General features: G+C 38.7%; 1 protein-coding gene across 1 annotated transcript in view; it reads right to left on the bottom strand.

Moving 5' to 3' along the window:
- Window positions 1-1,087: 1,087 nt before the first annotated feature.
- LOC147638350 (uncharacterized) overlaps window positions 1,088-21,655 on the bottom strand; it is a 232,323-nt gene continuing 211,755 nt past the window's right edge. Inside the window, exons 3-6 of the mRNA XM_086798764.1 lie at window positions 2,035-2,143; window positions 1,851-1,931; window positions 1,654-1,755; window positions 1,088-1,159 (exon numbers count right to left, since the gene is read on the bottom strand). Coding sequence (XP_086654890.1) covers window positions 1,088-1,159; window positions 1,654-1,755; window positions 1,851-1,931; window positions 2,035-2,143 — 364 coding nt within the window. The remainder of the gene's footprint in view (window positions 1,160-1,653; window positions 1,756-1,850; window positions 1,932-2,034; window positions 2,144-21,655) is intronic.

Here is a 21,655-nt window from a genome sequence, read left to right as displayed (position 1 = left end):
ATAGATAAACCATAAAACTGAGTCTTTATCACTGTGTCATGTCTTAGCTAAGAACAAATAAGATTATATAAATCCATCAGTCTAATACATTAATGGCATGTTAGGTTTCTCTTAAAAGTATAATTTTTGGTGCGGTTTTTAATAAGATAGTTGCAGTGTACTAAAGAAGAAGGGCCAAGATCTTCACGTCAGCTAGAGATAGAGCTCAAATGACGAGGTTCTGTACATCAAAAGAACATAAGTTACACTACTAGTCCATCGGCTCGTAGTGACGACAGAAGCGACGCAAAAGCGTGCTACGCAATGCGTCGAGCCCTCACTACAGGCGTTGCTGTTGTACGTCACTTAAGCGACAACAATAGCGACTTCTGTAGAGCGATGCATATGCATCGCATAAGCGATGAAATTTTAAAAAGTTATTTAACATCGCTTAAGCGAGGATCGATCGCTTAAGCGATGATGCATCGTACGATTACGTCGCTTAAGCGATGACGCGCAACGAAAAAAAACGGACAAATACAAAATTTATATACCGGTTGATTCATTTACATTAAACATAATGTTGTCTTTATTTTTCTCATGATCTACCTACTGTTGCTCTCTTTGTCGCTTGCTATCTTGCAATTGTGATTGCACTCCGTGCTGTCATTGTTTTTGCGGAGATTGGTCAGACACCGGTGCATAAACGAACATGAATTCTGGTAAACAACGCTATCTAGCTCTCTTTTATTGTTAATTTTTGAAATTGAAATACTCTAACTTTAACTATTTTCAAGCCTTACTTTATTTTTATAATACATATACATATACATACACATACACATATACAATGTGCATGCACATTCATTGTACATACACACATAGTAGTACATACATATGTTCAATGTTATGCATACATAATGCAAGCATGCATGCATTATATATGTATGTATGTAAGACATTATGTATATATGTATGTATATCACATGTATATATGTATCTACATTGTATGAATCCATGCATGTGTGTATATATATACATGCATCTATGTTTGTATGTACATTGTATGTATGCATGCATGCATGCATGTATGTATGTATGTAAGCATTCATGACGAACGGGAGCGGGGAAGGGGATAGGGCCATCCCGGGGATGGGACAAAGATCGACAGTTCAAAAAACTTTATTTAACTTCAACTATTTTCAAGCTTTACTTTATCTATATAATACATGTACATATACATATACATATATAATACATATACATATACATATGCATACACATATACAATGTGCATGTACATACATAGTACATACACATATAATAGTACATCCGTATGTTCTGCATACATAATGCATGCATGCATGCATTATATATGTATATATATATGCATTATATATGTATATATATATGCACGGATGTATGTCATATATAGTACATATGTCATATTATATATATATCTATATAATACATATACATATACATATAAATATACATATACATACACATATACAATGTGCATGTACATACGTAGTACATACAATGTGCATGTACATACGTAGTACATACACACATAGTAGTACATACATATATACATGCATACATGCATTGTACATGTATACATAATATATGTACATACATAGTACATACACACATAGTAGTACACACTGATACCCACAAGTGGATCAGGCGTGTCCGGAAGTGTCGCCTGCAAAGCGCGGTACCCGTAGTATGTAGCGTACTCCATCTTCTACGCCGTAGGTGCACGACCATAGTCTTTGGTCTGCACCAAGACAGAACCAAAGACTTATTGATTTCTTCATTTAATAATAGTATCTTTGAAAGTTAAAATTAGAACGATTTATACTCATAAATGTGGCCACAAATCCATCTCGACCCATCCGGCCTAGTCTAGATGTGTGACCAACTTGCAATCTCTTTCGTGCTGTCGTCTATGTAAATTTCATTAAACAAAATGACATCAGTTAGAGAATATTTAGAATCAATCTATCAAAGTTCAAATTAATTCTAATATACATTAGCAAAGGCACGCACCTTCTGCTGAGGAAAAGTGATGCATAGGCGTCTCTCCTTGCGGAAGTATTGCCATGTCTCCATGCACATATCAGCCCTCCTCTTGTTTGTCTCCACCATACAGTAGCGTCTGTTTATTTTTCATGTTGCATACCATAGAACTTGTTAGATTTCAGTGTTTTCTTTCATGCATTGCTTTTTTCTTCTCGATCATTTGATTAATGACTCGTGTTTTTATGGTACTTGAAAATCAGATTCGGACCAATCAGAGGGTACACCACCACCTCCTACTCGTGGGTGATTGGGGTGCACAGAGTTTGAATACTGCACATGAACCCGTTTATGATGATTTCTACTACGACGAGTCTATTATATGCTGGTGCGCTCATTGTCGTGGCACATATCGGAGGCCACGACGGGAGTGCTTTTCACATGAGATGACTTATGGTACTTTTGAGCGAGCACCGCCACCTGAGGAGCGACATCGACCTATGGTATGTGACTGTTCTCCCTTAGTTTTATTTTTGGTTATTTTATAAATCAAAGGCTCATATATAATGTAACCATATCATATATGTAGGTATATTCACTTGATGAGACAAGGATGACTTCACTATCAGTGGTGCATATGTCCCTCGCACACGGCACGGACAGGTCACTTGTCAGTTGCAGCTCGAGGTTTCTCGACATCCTCTACCTCCTGCTTTGGAGGCCGAGACAGGTGGAGATCATCCGTTGCCTACTCGTTTGCATTCTCTAGTGTACAGATGTATGATCGCAGACGATATGGAGGATGGCAGAGAGGATCACTTCCTTTAGATGGAGTGGATTTCAACTTTTGGGGCACTCGCTACATGATTGCTCCATCTGTACCATTAGTGGAGCAGGACGAATAGGATTTACATGTGCCCCCTCGTTCAGAGGTCACCCTTATGTCTTTCTGTGGACCTATATTTAGATGGGGTCCATGGCATCAGCTTACTTGCTACATTCAGAGCATGAGTACTTATGGATTATGTCTCAATGCAGCCTCTCTTTCTGATAGAGGGATCACACATGCAGAAGGATAAAGACTCTATGTTGATGGAAGACCTTACTCTCGAGGAAACATAGCAGGTTTAATCAATAGTAGTCGAGGGATGAGTTCAAGAACCAATTGCACGTTTGTGGAGTGTGAGAATAGTCATGAACTAGAACATATGAGCAGGGATGTAGAAAGATACATAGTTGTCAATGCTATTAGATCATTACGTGCTGGTGATGAATTGCTGGTCAATTATGGATGGCGTAGACCTCCACGAGCATCCTTACTAGATGAGGATTGAGAGCTTCATTGTATACATTTCCTAATGTTATTTGCACCTCTTGTACCCTAATTCTATAGTTTAATTTGCACCACATTCTCTACTGTCTCTATTTTAATTTGATAATCATTTTTTATTGTCTGTAACTGTTTTGTATCTATCTTTTCTTTTGTATAGAAGCACGCTATTGATATTTCCCTCAAATATGTAGATTCCGGATTGTGACATCGACAATATCACAAATCAACGTTTACATGACGCATCTCACATGTCAATAGAGTGCATGAGGATCCTATGCAGGAGTGATCCTAATGCGTATGCAAGACTAAAAAAACAATATTCTCAGGACTTCAATAATGTGCGGGACCATATCTTTGATGACGATGATGACATGTCTGATTTTATTGAGGTTTGGTATCAAAATAATAGTGTGAGCGATATTCCTAATAACAACGAGAAGTATCTTCGAGAAGAAGCTCTAAAGCGTATCTACGCAGGAAGCCAACTGACACGACTCAGTGCAAGCTTACTTATTCTGAATCTTCAAAACCGTTTTGGATGCAGTAATATATCCATTTCAGCACTTTTGAAGTACGTAACAATCTAACATTTTTTTTAATCTAAATATTTTAGGAGTAATCACAATATGTTTTGTTCTTATTGATCATCTTTTTAATGGACTTTGCAGGCTACTCTCTCAGAAGTTCTTGCCAATAAGCAATTCCCTTCCTACATCACATGATGAGGTGAAGAAGATGATAAGTAGCCTTGGACTTGACTATTCTTCTATACATGCACGTCCCAACGATTGTATTTTATATAGAGGTCAGTACGAGGATGGTGTGACATGTCCAAAATGTCAAACTCCTCGTTATAAAGAGGAGAAAGGTAAGGTCCCTCGAAAGGTATTGAGACATTTTCCCCTGGCTCCGTGTATAAAACATATGTTCCAAAGTCCCGAATTAGCTAAGCTTATAACATGGGGAGTGGAGCACAAGAGCAAAGATGGAGTAATGCGAATTCCATCAGATTGTCCTCCATTTGAGCATATTGATCTACGCTAGATTTTGCAAAAGAACCACGCCATTTAAAGATGGGTGTAGCATTGGATGGCGTGAATCCATTTTCAATGAGATCAAGTAAATGGTCTACATGGCCAGTGGTAGTTATTAACTATAATCTACCCCCGTACCTCAGCATTAAGAAAGAGCATTTAATGCTCTCACTCTTAATTCTGGGAAAACGACAAGTTAAAGATCTTAATGTTTATTTGGCCCCTCTCATCACGATCTTCAAGATTTGTGGAGAGGGATTGATGTCATGGATATGTCCAGAAGCATCAGTCAAAGACAGTTCATTGTTCGTGGAGAATTTTAGCATGGACTATCCACGACTTTCCAAGATATGGTTTTTGCTTAGGTAAATGGTTTAAATATATATATTCTTTCATAAGTTTGTACGATGTTCATTACGCTAATCATCTTTGTTATGTTTTCCATGCAGGGATACGTACCAAGGGTTATAAAGCTTGTCCAATTTGTGGTGATTGGTTGAGATCGACTTATAGCAAAAACCTCAACAAAAATATATATCTGCCCATTATAACAAATGCCATGTCACAAATGATGATGATCGACTTATAGCAAAAACCTCAACAAAAATATATATCTGCCCATTATAACAAATGCCATGTCACAAATGATGATGATCATAAGCATGATGGAAACCATGATGCAATCATTTGTGAATAACATGATGCAAGAGATTAAGGGAATTTGTGAGATGACATAAAGAGCATGGATTTAGATAAGGGTGGATCATCTAAACATGTTCGTTAAGCTCATGTTGAAGATAAAGAGAATCATCACCCAAGTTCTCATTCTACTTATGGTACTATGTACAACCCAATGTTTTCGTACACATCTAATGAACCTAAAGACAAGGGTCATGAATTTCCAAACTCAAGGAATGAAGGCTCAAGATTCCCTACTAGGAGTGATGTTCATATTCCATTCAAGAGGAATACTCATTGAGGCGGTGCTTTAAGACCTCATGTTGAGGAAGATCTTGATGATGAGTTTGAGGATGACAATGGTCAAATTCCTTCTTCTTCACAAGCCATGGATGGAGGAAAGCAATGTGTTAAGTTCTATGGTAGAGCCACTACTAGTGAAGGCAAGAAAATATCGATCAATGTATGTGAATTCTTAGTACCATCTCTTGGTTTACCTCTTATTTTGAGCGGGGATGGAAGAGCTACTATACACTCTATTTTAAAAGAGGTTGGATTTACTAAGGACAAACAAGGACTTCCATGCACTATCACATTTGGTCATTGCATTGAGTATGACTATGTGGGTCTTTATGCACACATTGTGGGTGTTGAAGTGGATGAGACACTTGCTGTAATTTGTGGACAGTGAGTAAATGAGGAGATCTCGACACTGGTTCTTTCTCGACAAGTCATCACTAATGTGTTTGTGGTGGTCAATGAGAATATACAACTTAAAAATGGAAATGCTTGGATTACTCTCATAAGTGCTTTGACTGATACATTTTCAGCTTATGATATGATGCCATGAGATCATGAAGACATGATCATTGAGGATGTTTTAGATGTGCATGCAATTGTTGTTGACACAAGGGATGATTACTCATGTGATGATGTACATGCCTATGAGGATGCATTGGACATAGGACTTGCACATGAGGATGATAATTACACACATGGTGGAGACACATGCATTTTTGGTCATGGTGGTGACATTAGGCATCTTGATGATGATGCTCATGTAGGTGTTAATGACTCATCTACCATCATTCCTAGTGATGAGGAGAGCATCTATGTTGATGTGGATGATGGTAGTGTGCATACACATGCCACATATGATGAGGATGAGTTCTATGATGCTAGCAAGCATGTGGATGACATCATCAATTTGGATGACATCATCAATGTGGATGCCATCGATGATGAGGCTACTCATGCATTGAGCACTAAGAAGCTATTGGGTACCTCATGGAGGATCTATGGGAACCCAGTCTATGACACTTTCTTGAGAGTTGAGTAGAGAGTCTTTGATTGTCAGCTCTATGAGGGTCATGCGGACAGTGATGAGGATTATGCCTTGGTACATATGGATCATGCCCACGTAGTCACTTGTGACGTGGATCATGCCTATGGACCTATGCATAGTGATGGATGCAGTGAGGACATGGGTTCACATTTGATGGAGCATGCTATGGAGTTTGATGCATTCTCCTTTGATGCGCATGGATGCCTATGCATTGACACAAACATAGTCTAGCAGGCATTCACTTTTGGACATGATGTGTATCATTTGGGGAGCATTGTGTATGTGGGATTGATATGCCATCATGATGTATTCACGTGCGGTCTGAGTGGGTGGTTCCATGTATCCATAGGGTTCTATGCATGGGTGCATTATCCTTTTGACCTAGGGACATATTGGATACATCTCATCAGTGGATGTGGTGCATTACACCATCCAATTGATCCAGGAGGAGGCAGGATTGATACGGTCATGGGTCACGCATGGCTTGGATCTCCATTCGATCCAGGCATCATTATCATTATCCTCACTATCAGGACATCTTCCTATCCTTTCCATTCGATCTGGGCAGGCCATCGTGGACATGTTTTGGATCGTTGATACACCTAGGCCATGAGTGCATTTTTGGATTTTGTATATAGCCTCTTGTATATGTTTTGTGCATGACCACCCTTCGATTTCGAGGATGATATCATTGGAGGGGATGGTTTGTAATGAAGTAAATTTGGTTGCACATGCACATGGGAGATGGGTACTTGGGCTTAGGGTCATTTACATGTGTACCTTTGGGAGCCTTGGGATATATTAGACATAGGGCTCATGGGGCATTGTACCTTTTTGATCATATACATTTTCATGAGTACACTTACTCTTTTGGAACTCTACGTTTCCATGGTGAACTTCTCCCTCTTGAAATGTTAGGATGGTGACCCACACCCATGTTGTCACTCCATGCATTGAGTGGCCAATCCTAGTTTCTTGCAAGGTGTCATATCACATAGTCCGTGCTATGCATGATGGAATTGATGATTTGAAGCTTTTTTGTCAGTAAACTCTCAAGTTGGATTTTGTTAAGTTGGGAAATGAATATGAACTTTCCAAGTGTATATAATTGTTTTAAAACTTTGTGATGATGCTGAACACTAAGCAATTTGGAGAATGAGAGAGCTTTTTACCATGGCTTATGCAAAGCATAGTTACATTTTCAAGGATGCTCATAAATCCAATTTTTAGCAACATGTAGAATGTGAAATACCCAAATCCAAGTTTATAGTAACATGTAGAATGCAAAATATTGAGCGATGGCAACGGTAAAGTATGATATGAGTGTTCTTTTCTTCTCCTAGCTTGCATTTGAGTTCATAGGAGGTAATAAAAACCTCTAATAGGTTCAAATGCCTTGAAATAAGGTATTAAATATATAAAACTTTTAGGTTCTAGGTCTAGGCATTAATAAGACTTTAATGTCCTAGGCTCAAATGCTTAATAACCTAGAAACTTGTTTGATAAAATTTGATTATGATTTATGCCAAATGAGCTAATAGAATCTCCTTCGAGCTTCCAAGAGCATCTACAATCTTGTAGGAACTTATAAAAGCTCTTGAGAGGTCTTGTATAGTCTTGAGAAATCTTGTATAGAACTCTTCTTGTATACTCCTGAGAACTCTTGTATACTCATGAGTGTTGATAAGAGCTCTCAATGTCATAAGAACTCATAAGAACTCATATGCTAAGATCTTATAGAAGATCATGGGAGCCCATAAGTTCTCTTAAGAGCTCATAAGAGCACACTAGCTCATAAGGGATATTACAAACATAAGAACCCTTGTATACTTCATGAGTGTTGATAAGATCCCTTAAACTCATGCTAAGAACTCATATGATACGATCTTATAGAAGATCTTTGGGAGCCCCTAAGTTCTCTTAAGAGCTCATAAGAGCACAATAGCTCATAAGGGCTATTACAAACAACATTCTATTAGCTCGTAAATCTTATATGATCAGTTACTAAGAGCTCACATGACTTCATAAGGTCACATCTATGACCAATTACATGTATTTATGTCTAAAATTTAGAAAAAAATTTAAACCAATGGCCTATTTTCAAGCATGCCTACTCGAGAATTTTTGAAGGGCTTTGTTGCCCTCTGAAGGCTTAAACGATAAGGCACCTCACCTCTAGTCTTGGCCTCCATAAAATGTTCTCACCTTGAGTGTGCCGACATGAAAGACATTTAGGATACATTTTAACGGGGCTATTTTGTCATATTGCCATCTGTAGGGGTGAGATCACTTTAAAAAATGACAAAAGCGTTTCTTTGCTCGAGTCTCAGAGACGAGCATGCTCGTCTCTGACCCTGGCTCGAAAAACAAAAAAATCACTTTAAAAAATGCCCCCTATAGGTGGCTTGGTGCCACCCCTATATATGTCAAAAACACAAATATGGGCGCTTGAAATGTATCCTTGGCCCATGAAAGAGGCTATGTTTGAAGCTGGTGAGGCTTGCCGGCCTCAAGCAGCACGTACCTCCTCCTGCAATGGTGGCATGGCCCAAGCTGTACAACGCTTAATCTTTTTGGAAGGCCGAGTTGATGGCTAAACAACATTTGTTGTTGCTTGGGTAGGTCTTAAGGGATTACCGACTCTGCTAACTTTGTGTGGATGAAGATAAGGCCAGCTAAAGAGCAAATTATACTTTCGGCCTCGGAGTGGGTGCTGCCACAAATTACTCTTAGACCATAATGATCTTAGGATGGAGGTTTCTCTACGTTGAGTTGTGAGAGCATCATGACTTGAAGTCTCTTCATCAAACTCCACTCTAGTGATGTGAGGTGGTCTACTTCCTCTCAAACAACTCACTAGTAGTTTGTCGGGAGATCCGCACATTCAAAGGAAAGTAACTTATGTTCTTTTGATGTACAGAACCTCATCATTTGAGCTCTGTCTCTAGCTGACGTGAAGATCGTGGCCCTTCTTCTTTAGTACAGTGGAACTGTCTTATTAAAAACCACACCAAAAATTATACTTTTAAGGGAAACCTAACATGCCATTAATGTATTAGATTGATGGATTTATATAATCTTATTTGTTCTTAGCTAAGACATGACACAGTGATAAAGACTCAGTTTTATGGTTTATCTATAATGAAGATTTGTCTAGTATGGTGACATGGCTTTATACATGGACCTACTCTTGTTCAAGTGTGTGTTATATCACATAGTCTATGCTAAGCATGTTGGAATTGACGATGATGATTTGAAGCTTTTTCACGAGTAGAGACTCTCAAGTTTGACTTTGTTAAGTTGGGAAATGAATTGTTACTACAAAACTTTGTGATGATGCTGAACACTAATTAGAAATTTGGAGAACGAGGGAGCTTTTTACCATGGCTTGTGTGCAAAGCATAGATATATTTTCAAGGATGCTCGTTTTAGCAACATCTTGCATAATGCAAAATACAGATCAATCCAAGTTTTAGCAACATATTGCAGAATGCGAAATACATGCCTGCGCCATGGCAATATTGGTAGTCCGGTATGAGTGTTCACTTCGTCTCAGTCCGCTGATATGAGTGTGTTCTTGTCTTATTCTCCTAGTAGCTTCCCATGAAAAAATACAGTCTTCTAAGAACACCAACAGTACATGAGGATATGAGAGAAGGTTTCTGAGGTGTGAGTGGCTCAAGTATCTCATCATGCAGCAGGCCACAGTCCTGAGAGGAGTGTTGCTTCTGCTCATTCAGTGTCTCTATAAGAGCATCTGAATATTCCTCTTCTGTTGTAGATTCGCTTGCATCCAAATATTTGTTCCACTTCTTCTTCTTTTTGTTAGTTTTCTTTTTGTGCTTATTCAGTGTTTCTAGAGCATCTGAATATTCCTCGTTTGTAGAATCACAAGATACCACTGCTGCATCGACCAAAACTTTCTCTGCATCAGAAGATTCCAAGTATTCTCCATCGGCTTGCCTCATCAAGGATAGTAGCTGATCTGTGGAGAAGAAGGCATGGTTTTTGGCATTCTTCCCCTGTTGTAGTTGCCCTAATTTCACACAGCTTGGGGCTGAGGCCGGCCTTTTGCCGCCTTGTTTACCATTGCTATCACTGCTACTGCCTTGAGCTTTTGTTGCATTGCTATCACTCTCATTGCTGATGTCAATCTCATGATTGCCGCATTGTACTATAACAGCATTGTTCTTATGGCTAGTATCGTGTTTAGGATTCGATCTCTCTGTTTTCTTGGGCTTCTTCCCTCTCTTCTTCTTTCCTGCATACTTCCATGCATCCTGCTCTTCTTTTTTTGACTGTGGCATGCAGGTGGTGCTGACCTCGACCTTCTCATCATTTCCGAGCAAGTGGAGCTGCAGCACTGGGCTTCCATGCTGTTGGCAGATTTCCTCTAGTGCTCCTTCCTGGAGACGATTATCTTCAATAATCTCATGATCATTAATTATCTTGGCCGTAAACTCTTGCTGCTGCTCCTTAACGAGATCGTCCTGTTCAACAATATCATCACACTCTTGAGAGATTTCCTTCACATTCTCATCTTCTTTGTCCTGATCAATGGGGGCATCATCAATATCCTCATGGCGGCTTCTTCCACCAATTCCTATGCCATGAACTTTTACGCCCTGATTAATGTTATAATAGCAGTTGATCTTCACCCGATCAGTACTTGGCTGCAGCTGCAGGGGGCCATCAATATCGTGGACGGCTCCCTTCACCTCCAGCATGTGCGAGCGATTGTCGTAGACGTAGTGGATGTCCAGGCCGCTCCCCACTTTGAAATAACCGGCCACCTCGTGAGACGTCGGACATCCGGTGCTGTAATGGTCGCTGATCAGTTGGGCACGGATATTCATCACCTGCAGAGTGGGTGGTCGAGTAAAGAGCCTGCTCTTCTTATCCGCTGGATACGAAACGCGTGCTTTTACGCCGAAGAGCTAGGAAAGGCAAAAAGTAGAAAGCAAAAAGCAAACGCTAGAATTGTCAAACGCGAGAATTGTTCCGAGACCCCCCAGTGGAATATAATGCCAAATATAATGTCAAATTTTGCAACTTGTAGAAGGGTTACTCCGTTGTTTCAACAAATTGATTCTGAGCTTTGTAACATGTGGATTCCATTACGTAAGTGTATATTCACAAACTTTGTGTAGTTGCATGGCATTTAATCAATACAACCTTACCCCCACTATTCCTCTCTTTCTTTCTATTAGTTAAATGACCTTTTTTAAGTTTTTTTTTAGAGAAGTGGAAGACCTTAAATAGAAAGGATATACGTGAATACATGCAAATAGAAAGCATATAGGTGAATGCATGTAAATAGAAAGGATATGGGTGAGGGTCATCATTCCATTGCCTTAAATAGAAAGGATATGGAAGTTCATCATTTCATTGACTTTTTCAAGCATTAATCATTACATACTAAAATGAAACCTTTAAAAACACTCTTATTTTTTAAAATTTCACACAATATATATCATGAAAACACAACAACATTTTGGTGCCATATTGGGTGTGACAAAAAGTGTTTTTGTTTTTGCAAGAGAAGATGAGTTCATATAAATAAGATTTAGTTACAAAAAGGGAAAATATCACAAAGGTGATAATAAATGCATCTTAGGACTATCTAGAAGCTCTAATTTATACAAGCCTCTTAAAACCCGTAGTCCTGCTACATAAAGAGTCAACTTTCCACTCAAGACGTCGCATGTGTGGGCATCGATGGAATACTATCCGATTTCTAGATGTTCAGAGTTGATAGAGAACGATATAGCGAATCCAAGGTCAGATGCACACTAGGGTTGGGTTGAGGAGCTTCCCAATAATGCATGCCTCCATATAAATTAGTGTTGAGTAATACGGCTTTCCAGCCACTAGCTCCTAGTGCCTCTCCATAGCGTCTAGGCATTTGGCCATGCCCATAAGACCTGGACTGCAATTTCCTTATGTGTGTTTCAGAAGGGGACAAAGTGGTGACATTGGGGCCCAATTCGCAAGCCTGTCCCATGTGGGAAGCTTTAGGTGTAGCAAACGCCAGAGAAAAATATTAATTCGGAAAGCTTCAGGTATATGAGGATATGAGAGAAGGTTTCTGAGGTGTGATGGCTCAAGTATCTCATCTTGCAGGCCACAATCTTGAGAGGAGTGTCGCTTTTGCTATTCGGAGACCCGGTGGAAATTTCAAAAACAAGAATGCGCAGTCACACATCAGCAAATTGAGTTCTTCTTAATCTTCTTTTGGGAGATAACTTGAATTGAACAGACACAAATTTAGGTGGTGGGATTGTAAAAGGGTTACTTTCTTGTTTTAATAAATTGATTTTGAGCTCTATCTAACAAAAAGTGTTTTTGAAACTTTGATATATGAGTCTAAAACTAGAATTCCCTTAAAACACACTAATAATAATATTATATACAATTTAATCTACAAGCATTAAAAGCAAAATTTAATTATGTGGTTGTTAGTGTGGGCACACTTCTCTCCAAAAATTACGAGAGCCAAAAAACGGTGCCCCTCGGAAATGAAAATTTCATGAAGCAGGTATCGAGCATATTTGGAACTTTGATTTGAGCACTTTGGAAGTGAGAGGATACTGATATATAGTACTTTACAAATAGAAATTTGAGCACTTTAGCTAGTACTCAGCATATGAGATCTATTTTTGGAACTTTGATATAGTACTTTACAAATAGAAATTTCAACACTTTAGTACTAAGCATATAGTTATTACTTTACAAATAAAAATGTGGGCAGTTTAGTTAGTACTGAGCATATGAAATCTATTTTTGGAACTTTGATATAGCGTTTATATGTAGAGATTTGATTAAGTTAGCACTTTGATACTGAGCATAGATACGAGCACCATAGATATGTGAGTGTGATTTCTATAATTGGGATCTCATAGAACCATAGATTTGTGAGCTTGATTTTTGCATTGGGTAAGAGATAGGCAAGAGACCATACTTTGAGCGAGATGGACGGGACAAGTAAGAGAAACACACCTTCAGCCTATACATTTCCTCTTCGTAGAAAGTCATAAGAACATGCCACCATGGGTAACTAGAGTGTTTGCATCAAATGCAAAGAAATGGAACTATGAGTACAATAGTTGCCAAAATAACCCCCCTCTCTCCCTCCCCCAGCTGATCCTCCCCCCCTTGCAAAGAAGTATTTATGATCTACGAGCTTGGGAGTTACCTAATTTTATCCTGCTAATTCACTAGATTTCCAAGATACAACTTTGCAAACAATGAAAACAAGATAACGAAATATTGTTAAAATGACAAAGGGCCTCTCTCCCACTTTTTGATGCAATCTAATCCTATCGCATATGTACTTTCACCCATTTGATGCTTCAATCCCTTGTATGATAATAGAACTTGATCATTGCCTACTTCCCCTCTCTCTCTCTCTCTCTCTCTCTCTCTCTCTCTCTCTCTCTCTCTGACTCTCTCTCCTTTGTGTCTTCTGATCACTTTTGCATGTTCATACTTTCACAAGGTATCAGACGTCTAGGTCTTGGCTTTCCACCTCTAGGCGACCCCTTCCTTTATCTACATTTTCTTGGAGCTAGAAGTGCTCTCGAAGTGCTGTTGTTTTTTCTCATCATCAGTGGTCGCATTTTCTTCTCCTACACCCTCTTCTAAAATCAACATTTTCATTTTGTGGTGCTCCTGTCCCTGCATCATCTGCAAGGCATCATGGTGAAACCTTGGTGGACTCGGTTTTTTGCTTCTTCTCGAGAACTTTCGCAATGGGCTGGTGGTGTTTGGGCTCTGTTTTTTTGATAAATCACCCCTTCTTCATATGCATTTTTCTCTTGTAGTGCGCGTGCCCTATGTTTATTCGTGGAGTTGAGTTGCAATGTAGATAGAGGGGCTACGTTGGTGATTGGTGGTCTATTTTTATAGTTTGGATAGCAGTGAAAGGTGATGTTTTAGCCTGTGGTGCAGCTCGACAAGTGTCTTCGATAGCTCCTCCTCTTCCCCAGATTTCCTCCCTTCTGATTGGGTGTTTTCGAGAGAAGTTACGTGGACTATTTTGCTACTGTCTAGCCCCTTCGTTCCTCATTTTTTTGCTGATTGGTTCTTGTGGTCTTATCTGTTGGATCTGCTTGAGCGAAGTCTTGGAGTGTTGAGATTCAAGGTTTGCAGATAGTTTTCCTACAGTAGTGGTGGCTCCCCATGTACGACAAAGGAGGATAAGCTTGATGGGACACATATGGTCTTGTCGGAGCTTTTCAATGCCATGTCACTACCAATCATTTAAATTTTGATGACCTAAGCTCCATTGTATAGGAAGAGTAATTAGTCCTCATGACACAGGGTAAGTTAAAGATTTTATCTCTTGATTTGGATCATGCCTTAACTTTAGTGCAGAAGAAGAATCGGAGTCATTGCTACTCGTGTGGGAAGAAAAGACATTTGTCTAAGGACTAATTGTCTACGAAGAAGGACAAGGGCAAGGGCAAGTCCTCATCCCAGCAGCAGAAGGGAAAAGATAGGAAATAGGATAGATTCAGATACTTCTATAGTGACTCATCTAGGGCTCCTAGGGTGCTTCTGGCCCAAGAGGACTAGGATGGTGTTCTTCTCTAGTTATACAGATAGTTTCCTCCCATTTACTTCCAGTAGCTAGAGGAGGCCTGTGGTGAGTGGGAGAGGGGGCTGTCAACAGCTTTATATATAGAATGTATAGGACCCATGTGTTAGGGTTCAAGGCCTAAATATATTTTAAAAATATGGCAGGTAAATGTCAATTTTGATAGCTATGGATAGATTGTGTTCCAGATTTATTGCTTGGTGTAGTAGAAGCTATGAACTAAATATGTTCCAAGTTCTGGGACATGATGTGTTCAAATTCCATTGTTGGGGTGAATGGAGTTCAGTGCACACTAATGTCGGAATTCAGAGCCAAGAAGATTTCTTTGCTGTTTAGGGTGGCATTTGTTTTTTGAAAAGATAGGTTTGTAGGTGCATCTTCTATGGTGTATTCAGTATGGGGTGTTCGTGTTTGTAGGTGCATCTTCTACGGTGTATTCCATTGTTGGGGTGAATGGAGTTCAGTGCACACTAATGTGGGAATTCAGAGCCAAGAAGATTTCTTTGCTGTTTAGGGTTTTTTTAATCCTGTGAGGATCTTTGCATGATGGTTACATAGTCACCGAATTGTTTAATTTGAAGTTTATACCATTCCACACACCTTGATCATCTTTTAACATTATGAGGAATGCATGAAGAAATGATATTAGGAGTGTGCCTTAGGTTAGACTGTTGTCTCGACATTGCTAGATGATGAATAGAGGAGAGGATGGTGCAAAAAGACGACTAGAAAGGGATGCAATCACGGTAGATTAGGGAATTTCAAATGCATTTACTCATTTTGGGGGGAACCTAAATTTTAAATTTTTACTTTTATAGGCCCTTGATGTTGGAACCCGCTAAAGTGACATTGAAATAGCCACATCGTATCACATTAAAGTGGTGATAACCCACTAAAATAGCCCAAAACTAGTCAAGTTAGTAAAAAGTGGATATGACACCCAATGTCATATTAACGGTTGAATGTCTCATTTCTATTTGTCCAAAGCTTAATCCAAATCCAGCACAAGTGATTAAAATGCAGCTCTTTTTTAAATGTTTTTGGCCTTAATGCAATAATCTTGATTTCTTGCATAAGTTTTCAATAATATCCAGTGTTTTCTTGAAGTTTATAACAATTTCCCTCAAAGGAACCATATTCTTCCAAAGAAATAACCAAGATTTATAAATATTTGATCGAGAATCACTCATTGTCACCAAGATTTGATTATGCACAATAATCTTTATAAACTTTAAAAATTTTGCACCAGGATTTGTAAATTCTACCCCAATCAATATGTAACAGATTTGAACTCTGCACAACAATATTACATAGCAGTCTTTGAATAATTTATGTAGATCTGAAACCTGCACCGCTTTCTTGATGAATATTTTACCAAAACTTGCATCAAATCTCAAATCTCTCCGTAAAATGCACAGAATCCTAAGGATCTAAAGCAAGGATAGAGAAAGACTAGTGGGTTTAATGAAAGAACCTCTAATCTTGAAAAATTTCAAGAAACGTAAGAAAATTTTCAAGAGAATCAAGAAATGCAAAAATTCAAGAAACACTAATCAAGAAAATTATAAAGAAATTGTGTAGATTAGGGTTTTTGAAAATGGTTATTTAGCATAAGCTCAAAAATGATCAAGCATCAATCTCAGTGCTGTTAATCCTCTCAAAAAAAATAAAATTAAACTTTGCAAAACTATGTAAAATCACTAATCTAAAAATAATTTAAGCACTAATCACATCTTAATTAAAACATCAAGATCCAAGCCAAGAGCTCTAATACCAATGCTTATTATGATAATGATTACTCTTTTTGAGAGAATAAGAAGAGCTGAATTATCGTAAACCTTGAAAGAGAAAATTAAAAGAGATACTTGAGATAATTAAATTAAGAAAACATAAAGATAGAATAATTTCTATGAGAAATTCTCACAAGCTCCAAATTGATTAGAGCATAGCTAAATCACATGATTTTATCTCATTAATTATCTTAATTAATATGCTTTATTATTAATCTTTAAAAAAAAAAGAGCTCTCTAAATTTAAAATTAAGAGTAAGAGAGAGAGAGAGAGAGAGAGAGAGAGAGAGAGAGAGAGAAGAAGAAGGAGAAGAAGGAGAAGAAGACATAGAGTACACCAGAGAGTAGCCACCTAAACATGGGATGGCTTCCACGAATTAGTCATAGAAGCATAAGCTCCAAGAAATGATATAATCGTCAAAAGATCATAATAGGCATCAAAAGGTTACAATAGTTGTCTACTAGTTGACTTATATATTCACTTACCCCAAAAAATGTCCACACTAGCCCATTCCCAAAGCCTATGTGCTTCAACCCTAATGTTTACATGATGTGCTAGTGGAAAATAACATATATAGGTTACAATAGTTGTCTACTAGTTGACTTATATAGCCACTTACCCTAAAATATTCCCACACTAGCCCATGCCCAAGGCCTATGTGCCTCAACCCTAATGTGTGCATGATCTGCTAGTGGAAAATAGCTTTATTGTAAACACACACCCTAACCTTCAAATTTAAGGACCATAACTAGCTTGACCTTCAAACATTTTAAGGTCATAACTAGCTTGACCTTCAAATTTGAAGGCCATTACTAGCTTGACCTTTAAAAATTGACCAAATATGGGTTTTTTTGTATAAATTTTTTAAACGAATGGCCTTCTTTTGCAACCCTATTTTCAAACAGGCCTACTCTAAAAGGTTTTAAGGGCTTTGATGCCCTCTGAAGGCTTTAAATTTTAACATTGCTTTAGATCCTATGCAACTACCTCCTAAAAATGTTCTCAGCTTGAATCTTAGTTCTCCCCATTGTAAGGCCTTAAGGGTTGTTGAATTTGCCAACCAAATTCACAAAGCTCATTTGGCCTATCAAAGTAGGCTGAGCTAGCTAACCGTTTTAATGGCTTTGCCTTGCTGGGCATACTGCCATCTGTATTTAAATAAGACACGACAAAGTGATTGAAACTTAGGTTTATAGTTTATCTATGAAGATATGTCTACTAAGGTGACATGGCTTTATGCATGGACTTGCACACCTACTCTTGTTCAAACAGTGTAATGAAGTAGATTTGGTTGCACATGCACATGGGGGATGGGGCCTAGGCACTTGGGCCTAGGGTCATTTACATGTGTACCTTTGGGCGCCTTGGGCTATATTAGACATAAGGCTCATGGGCATTGTACATTTTGATCATATACATTTTCATGTACACTTACTATTTTGGAGCTCTAAGCTTCCATGGTGAACTTCTCCCTCTTGAGATGTTAAGATAGTGAGCCAACCCTAGTTTCTTGCATTTTGTAATGAATTAGATTTGGTTGCACATGCACATGGGGGATGGGGCCTAGGCACTTGGACTTAGGGTCATTTACATGTGTGTCTTTGAGGGCCTTGGGCTATATTAGATATAGGGCTCATGGGGCATTGTACCTTTTTGATCATATACATTTTCATGAGTAGACTTACTCTTTTGGATCTCTAAGCTTCCATGGTGAACTTGTCTCTCTTGTGATGTTAGGATGGTGACACCTATGTTATCACTCCATGCTTTGAGTGGCCAACCCTAGTTTCTCGCATTGGTATCAGAGCTTGGTTTTTGATTCATGTTTTATACATGGGAAGAATTTTCTTGATTTTCAAAAATTTCTTGAAATTTCTTGTTTCTTGATCCTAATGTTGGTCAAGAATGTTTAATGTTCAAGGATTAGTGAGCTTTGATTGAGATTTGATTAGATCCTTAGGGATTATGGTTCATTTAGGCTCCAATTTTGGACCCCATATCATATTTTTAGGGTGGTCGAACAAATGTTATTTAGGGTAAATTAGCACTAATCACCTATTAATCATGTTTTTGAATATCGTGCTTCTTTCCTCTTTTTGCTAGATCTTTGATGGCTATGTATCTCCTCTCATGTGCCCAAATACTGGACACCCGTTTGGGCCAACGAAGAGAATGCTATGCCTCTTGAGGCTATAACGGACTGTGAGAGAATATTTAAAAAAAATCTGTGTTTGCTCATTAAGGAGCATTTACTTAATCAAACATGGCAACGATAAAGGTATTGCCAAGGATCACACAGGGTATGAACCCAATGGCTAACATCTTCGAGCCATTGAGATCTATGCCCCAAATACACTTCCCAATACCATTGGCCATGCCTATAACAAGAGTGTCATCGGGTTTTCAACCCTCTATCACTTCAATCCCACCGGGCTTTGGTCCCTTACCTAATATTCCAACAAATTCTATAGGTACCAATCCTTTCCTAGATGCCCACACCCTGGACATACTGACTAGGAAGGGGGGTAGCCCAAGGACTCAATGAGTCTCTTCCAACAAAAGCACTCACATATGACCTCAGTGACTCATACAGAAATACGACCGTACAAATTTCCAAAATTATGGGCAAATATGACGGAACAATATATATGAATTTTTTATCTTCACTCTCTACAAATTGAATCTTTCTTGTCAATTTGAAATCTCCTTTCTCATTAACTCCCACCATATCTCCCTTCCACATCAGCAAAACATTCTCGTATTTAGGTCACTAGAGGTTTAGGGCATACCGACGCTAGAATACCGATGCAAATGTCGAGCGTCGGTATGTATGTCCTAAACTTGGAGTATGGGCGGGTAATTTTCAAAAGGGAGTATACCGATGCTTATACCGTAGCAGATATCGACGCTTATACCGTAGCAGATACCGACGCATATTCCGATGCCTGCACTTTTTTTATAGCCAAGAACCTCTCATTCTCTGTTTTGCAAGGCTTGGAATGTCAAGACAAGGTATGCGTGTCTTTCCCCTCATCTCCCTCAGGCATTCGCCTTGTTCCATTTGACCCACTCTTGATGTGTGTGTGTGTGTGTGTGGAGAGAATTAGTGAAGTGTGTGTGTAGATCTCCCTCTCTCTCCTTGGGCGTTTTGCCTCTCCCCATCTCCTCATCTTCTTATGTGTGTGTGTGTGTGTGTGTGTGGAGAGAATTAGGGTAAATGTGTGATGTGTGTGTATATCTCCTTCCCCTCTCTCCATCCTTCTTCTTACCTTCTTAATTATGTTTGGAGAGAGGATTTGTATGTGTGTTGTGAGAGATGTAGAGAGTGAGAGAGCTTGTGTATGTGCATTACTAATGTATGCAATGTGTGTGTAGGTTTGTTCCTCCCACATGTGTCCTAGCTTGCAGATCTGCTTCGAACGTGCACTATCCAATCCACATTTGAGAGGTAAGCACATTACCAATTATGCTGTTTTATTACTTCTCTTTTTGTTATGTTTTAATTTGTTCTCAATTTGTAATTATCAATTGAAATTATGAGTATGCAAGCTTGTTGTTTTATGCACATATATGTTAATATTAGCATATATGTGAGTGCATAAGAAATTAATGTATGTGCTTATTTGTCTTTACACACACACACTTTGCAAGAGAGAGAGAGAGAGAGAGAGAGAGAGAGAGAGAGAGAGATTTTCTTTTTGGCGCATACCCAAGGTATTTCGGTCTCTTTTTTGACTTGAAATCTAATGTCTAAGACATGCATGTCAATGCTATGTCTATATGTATATACTCTAATGTATATGCCTAAAGCACATATCCATAAGCTAATGTATATGCCTAAACATCACTAATGTATACTTGATCTCCCTCAACGGCTAGGGAAAAGAAGCCCGTTTGACGCTTTAAATGTTATTTTTAAAATCTCCCTCACGGCTGGGGAAAAGAAGCCTTATTTTATGGTTTACATAATGCTTAATGATTTGTGTAATGCGTAATGATTTGCATTTAATGAGCTACATATACATGTTATCCTGCTAGATGGAGTCTCTCAATCTTGACGAGAGAATAGCGCGTGTCCATGTATGTGATGTAAGTACCAAATATTTCGAAAACGAAGGATTTGCAACCAGCATATTCATGACGCCAGCATATTTCCAATGGAGCGCTTACAAAATTTACGGTTTCAATCGTACAACCAAGCAAGTGTGCAACCACATCTTGATGACATTGTGCCTATGAATTCTAATCCCCAACAAAGGATGAGAATATTGAAGGAGGGAGTGACAGACGGAGCTCAATTAACAGCACCCGAGGGAATGGAAGAAGGTCCAATGGAGGAAATGTTGGATGCCTTTCTCGAGCAACAAGAAGATGTCTTCGAGGAGCATGAACATGAAGATCATCAACCACGACATTCTCAACGGTCAAATTATGAACCAGAGGAAGAGATCATGCATAAACTTGCACGCCTTCCACTATACAATGGTGCCAAGATATCTATATTGCATGCATCTCTTACGATGCTAAATTTATAGTCAATTTTTGGATGTTCTAATACAAGTGTCACACTGAACTCTTCAATTTTTGGATAGTCTTAGTTATTGTTTTCTTTAAGATGTTCTAGTGAATTTAGTTTAATTGCAAATATAAGAGAACCATAAGTACTACTTGTAGAGCCAATAGAATTGTCGTGATGACGACTTGAACTGTGCACCACAACCATCCGACCAAACCCATCGCTAGCCACCACGTATGATCCCACAATCTCCTAAAAAATCATCATGGAGACGAAAACAGTGTTGCACAAAATGTGCATCATGTGAATGATCATCACTGATATAGAAATGATACTCTTGAATAATGACACGGGT

This window comes from Cibotium barometz, chromosome 5, assembly GCF_041138505.1.
Source record: "Cibotium barometz isolate CiBa-2024 chromosome 5, ASM4113850v1, whole genome shotgun sequence".
Taxonomy (NCBI): domain Eukaryota; kingdom Viridiplantae; phylum Streptophyta; class Polypodiopsida; order Cyatheales; family Cibotiaceae; genus Cibotium; species Cibotium barometz.
Note: the sequence above shows the minus strand (reverse complement) of the source record. Positions and strands in the feature narration are given on the sequence as shown.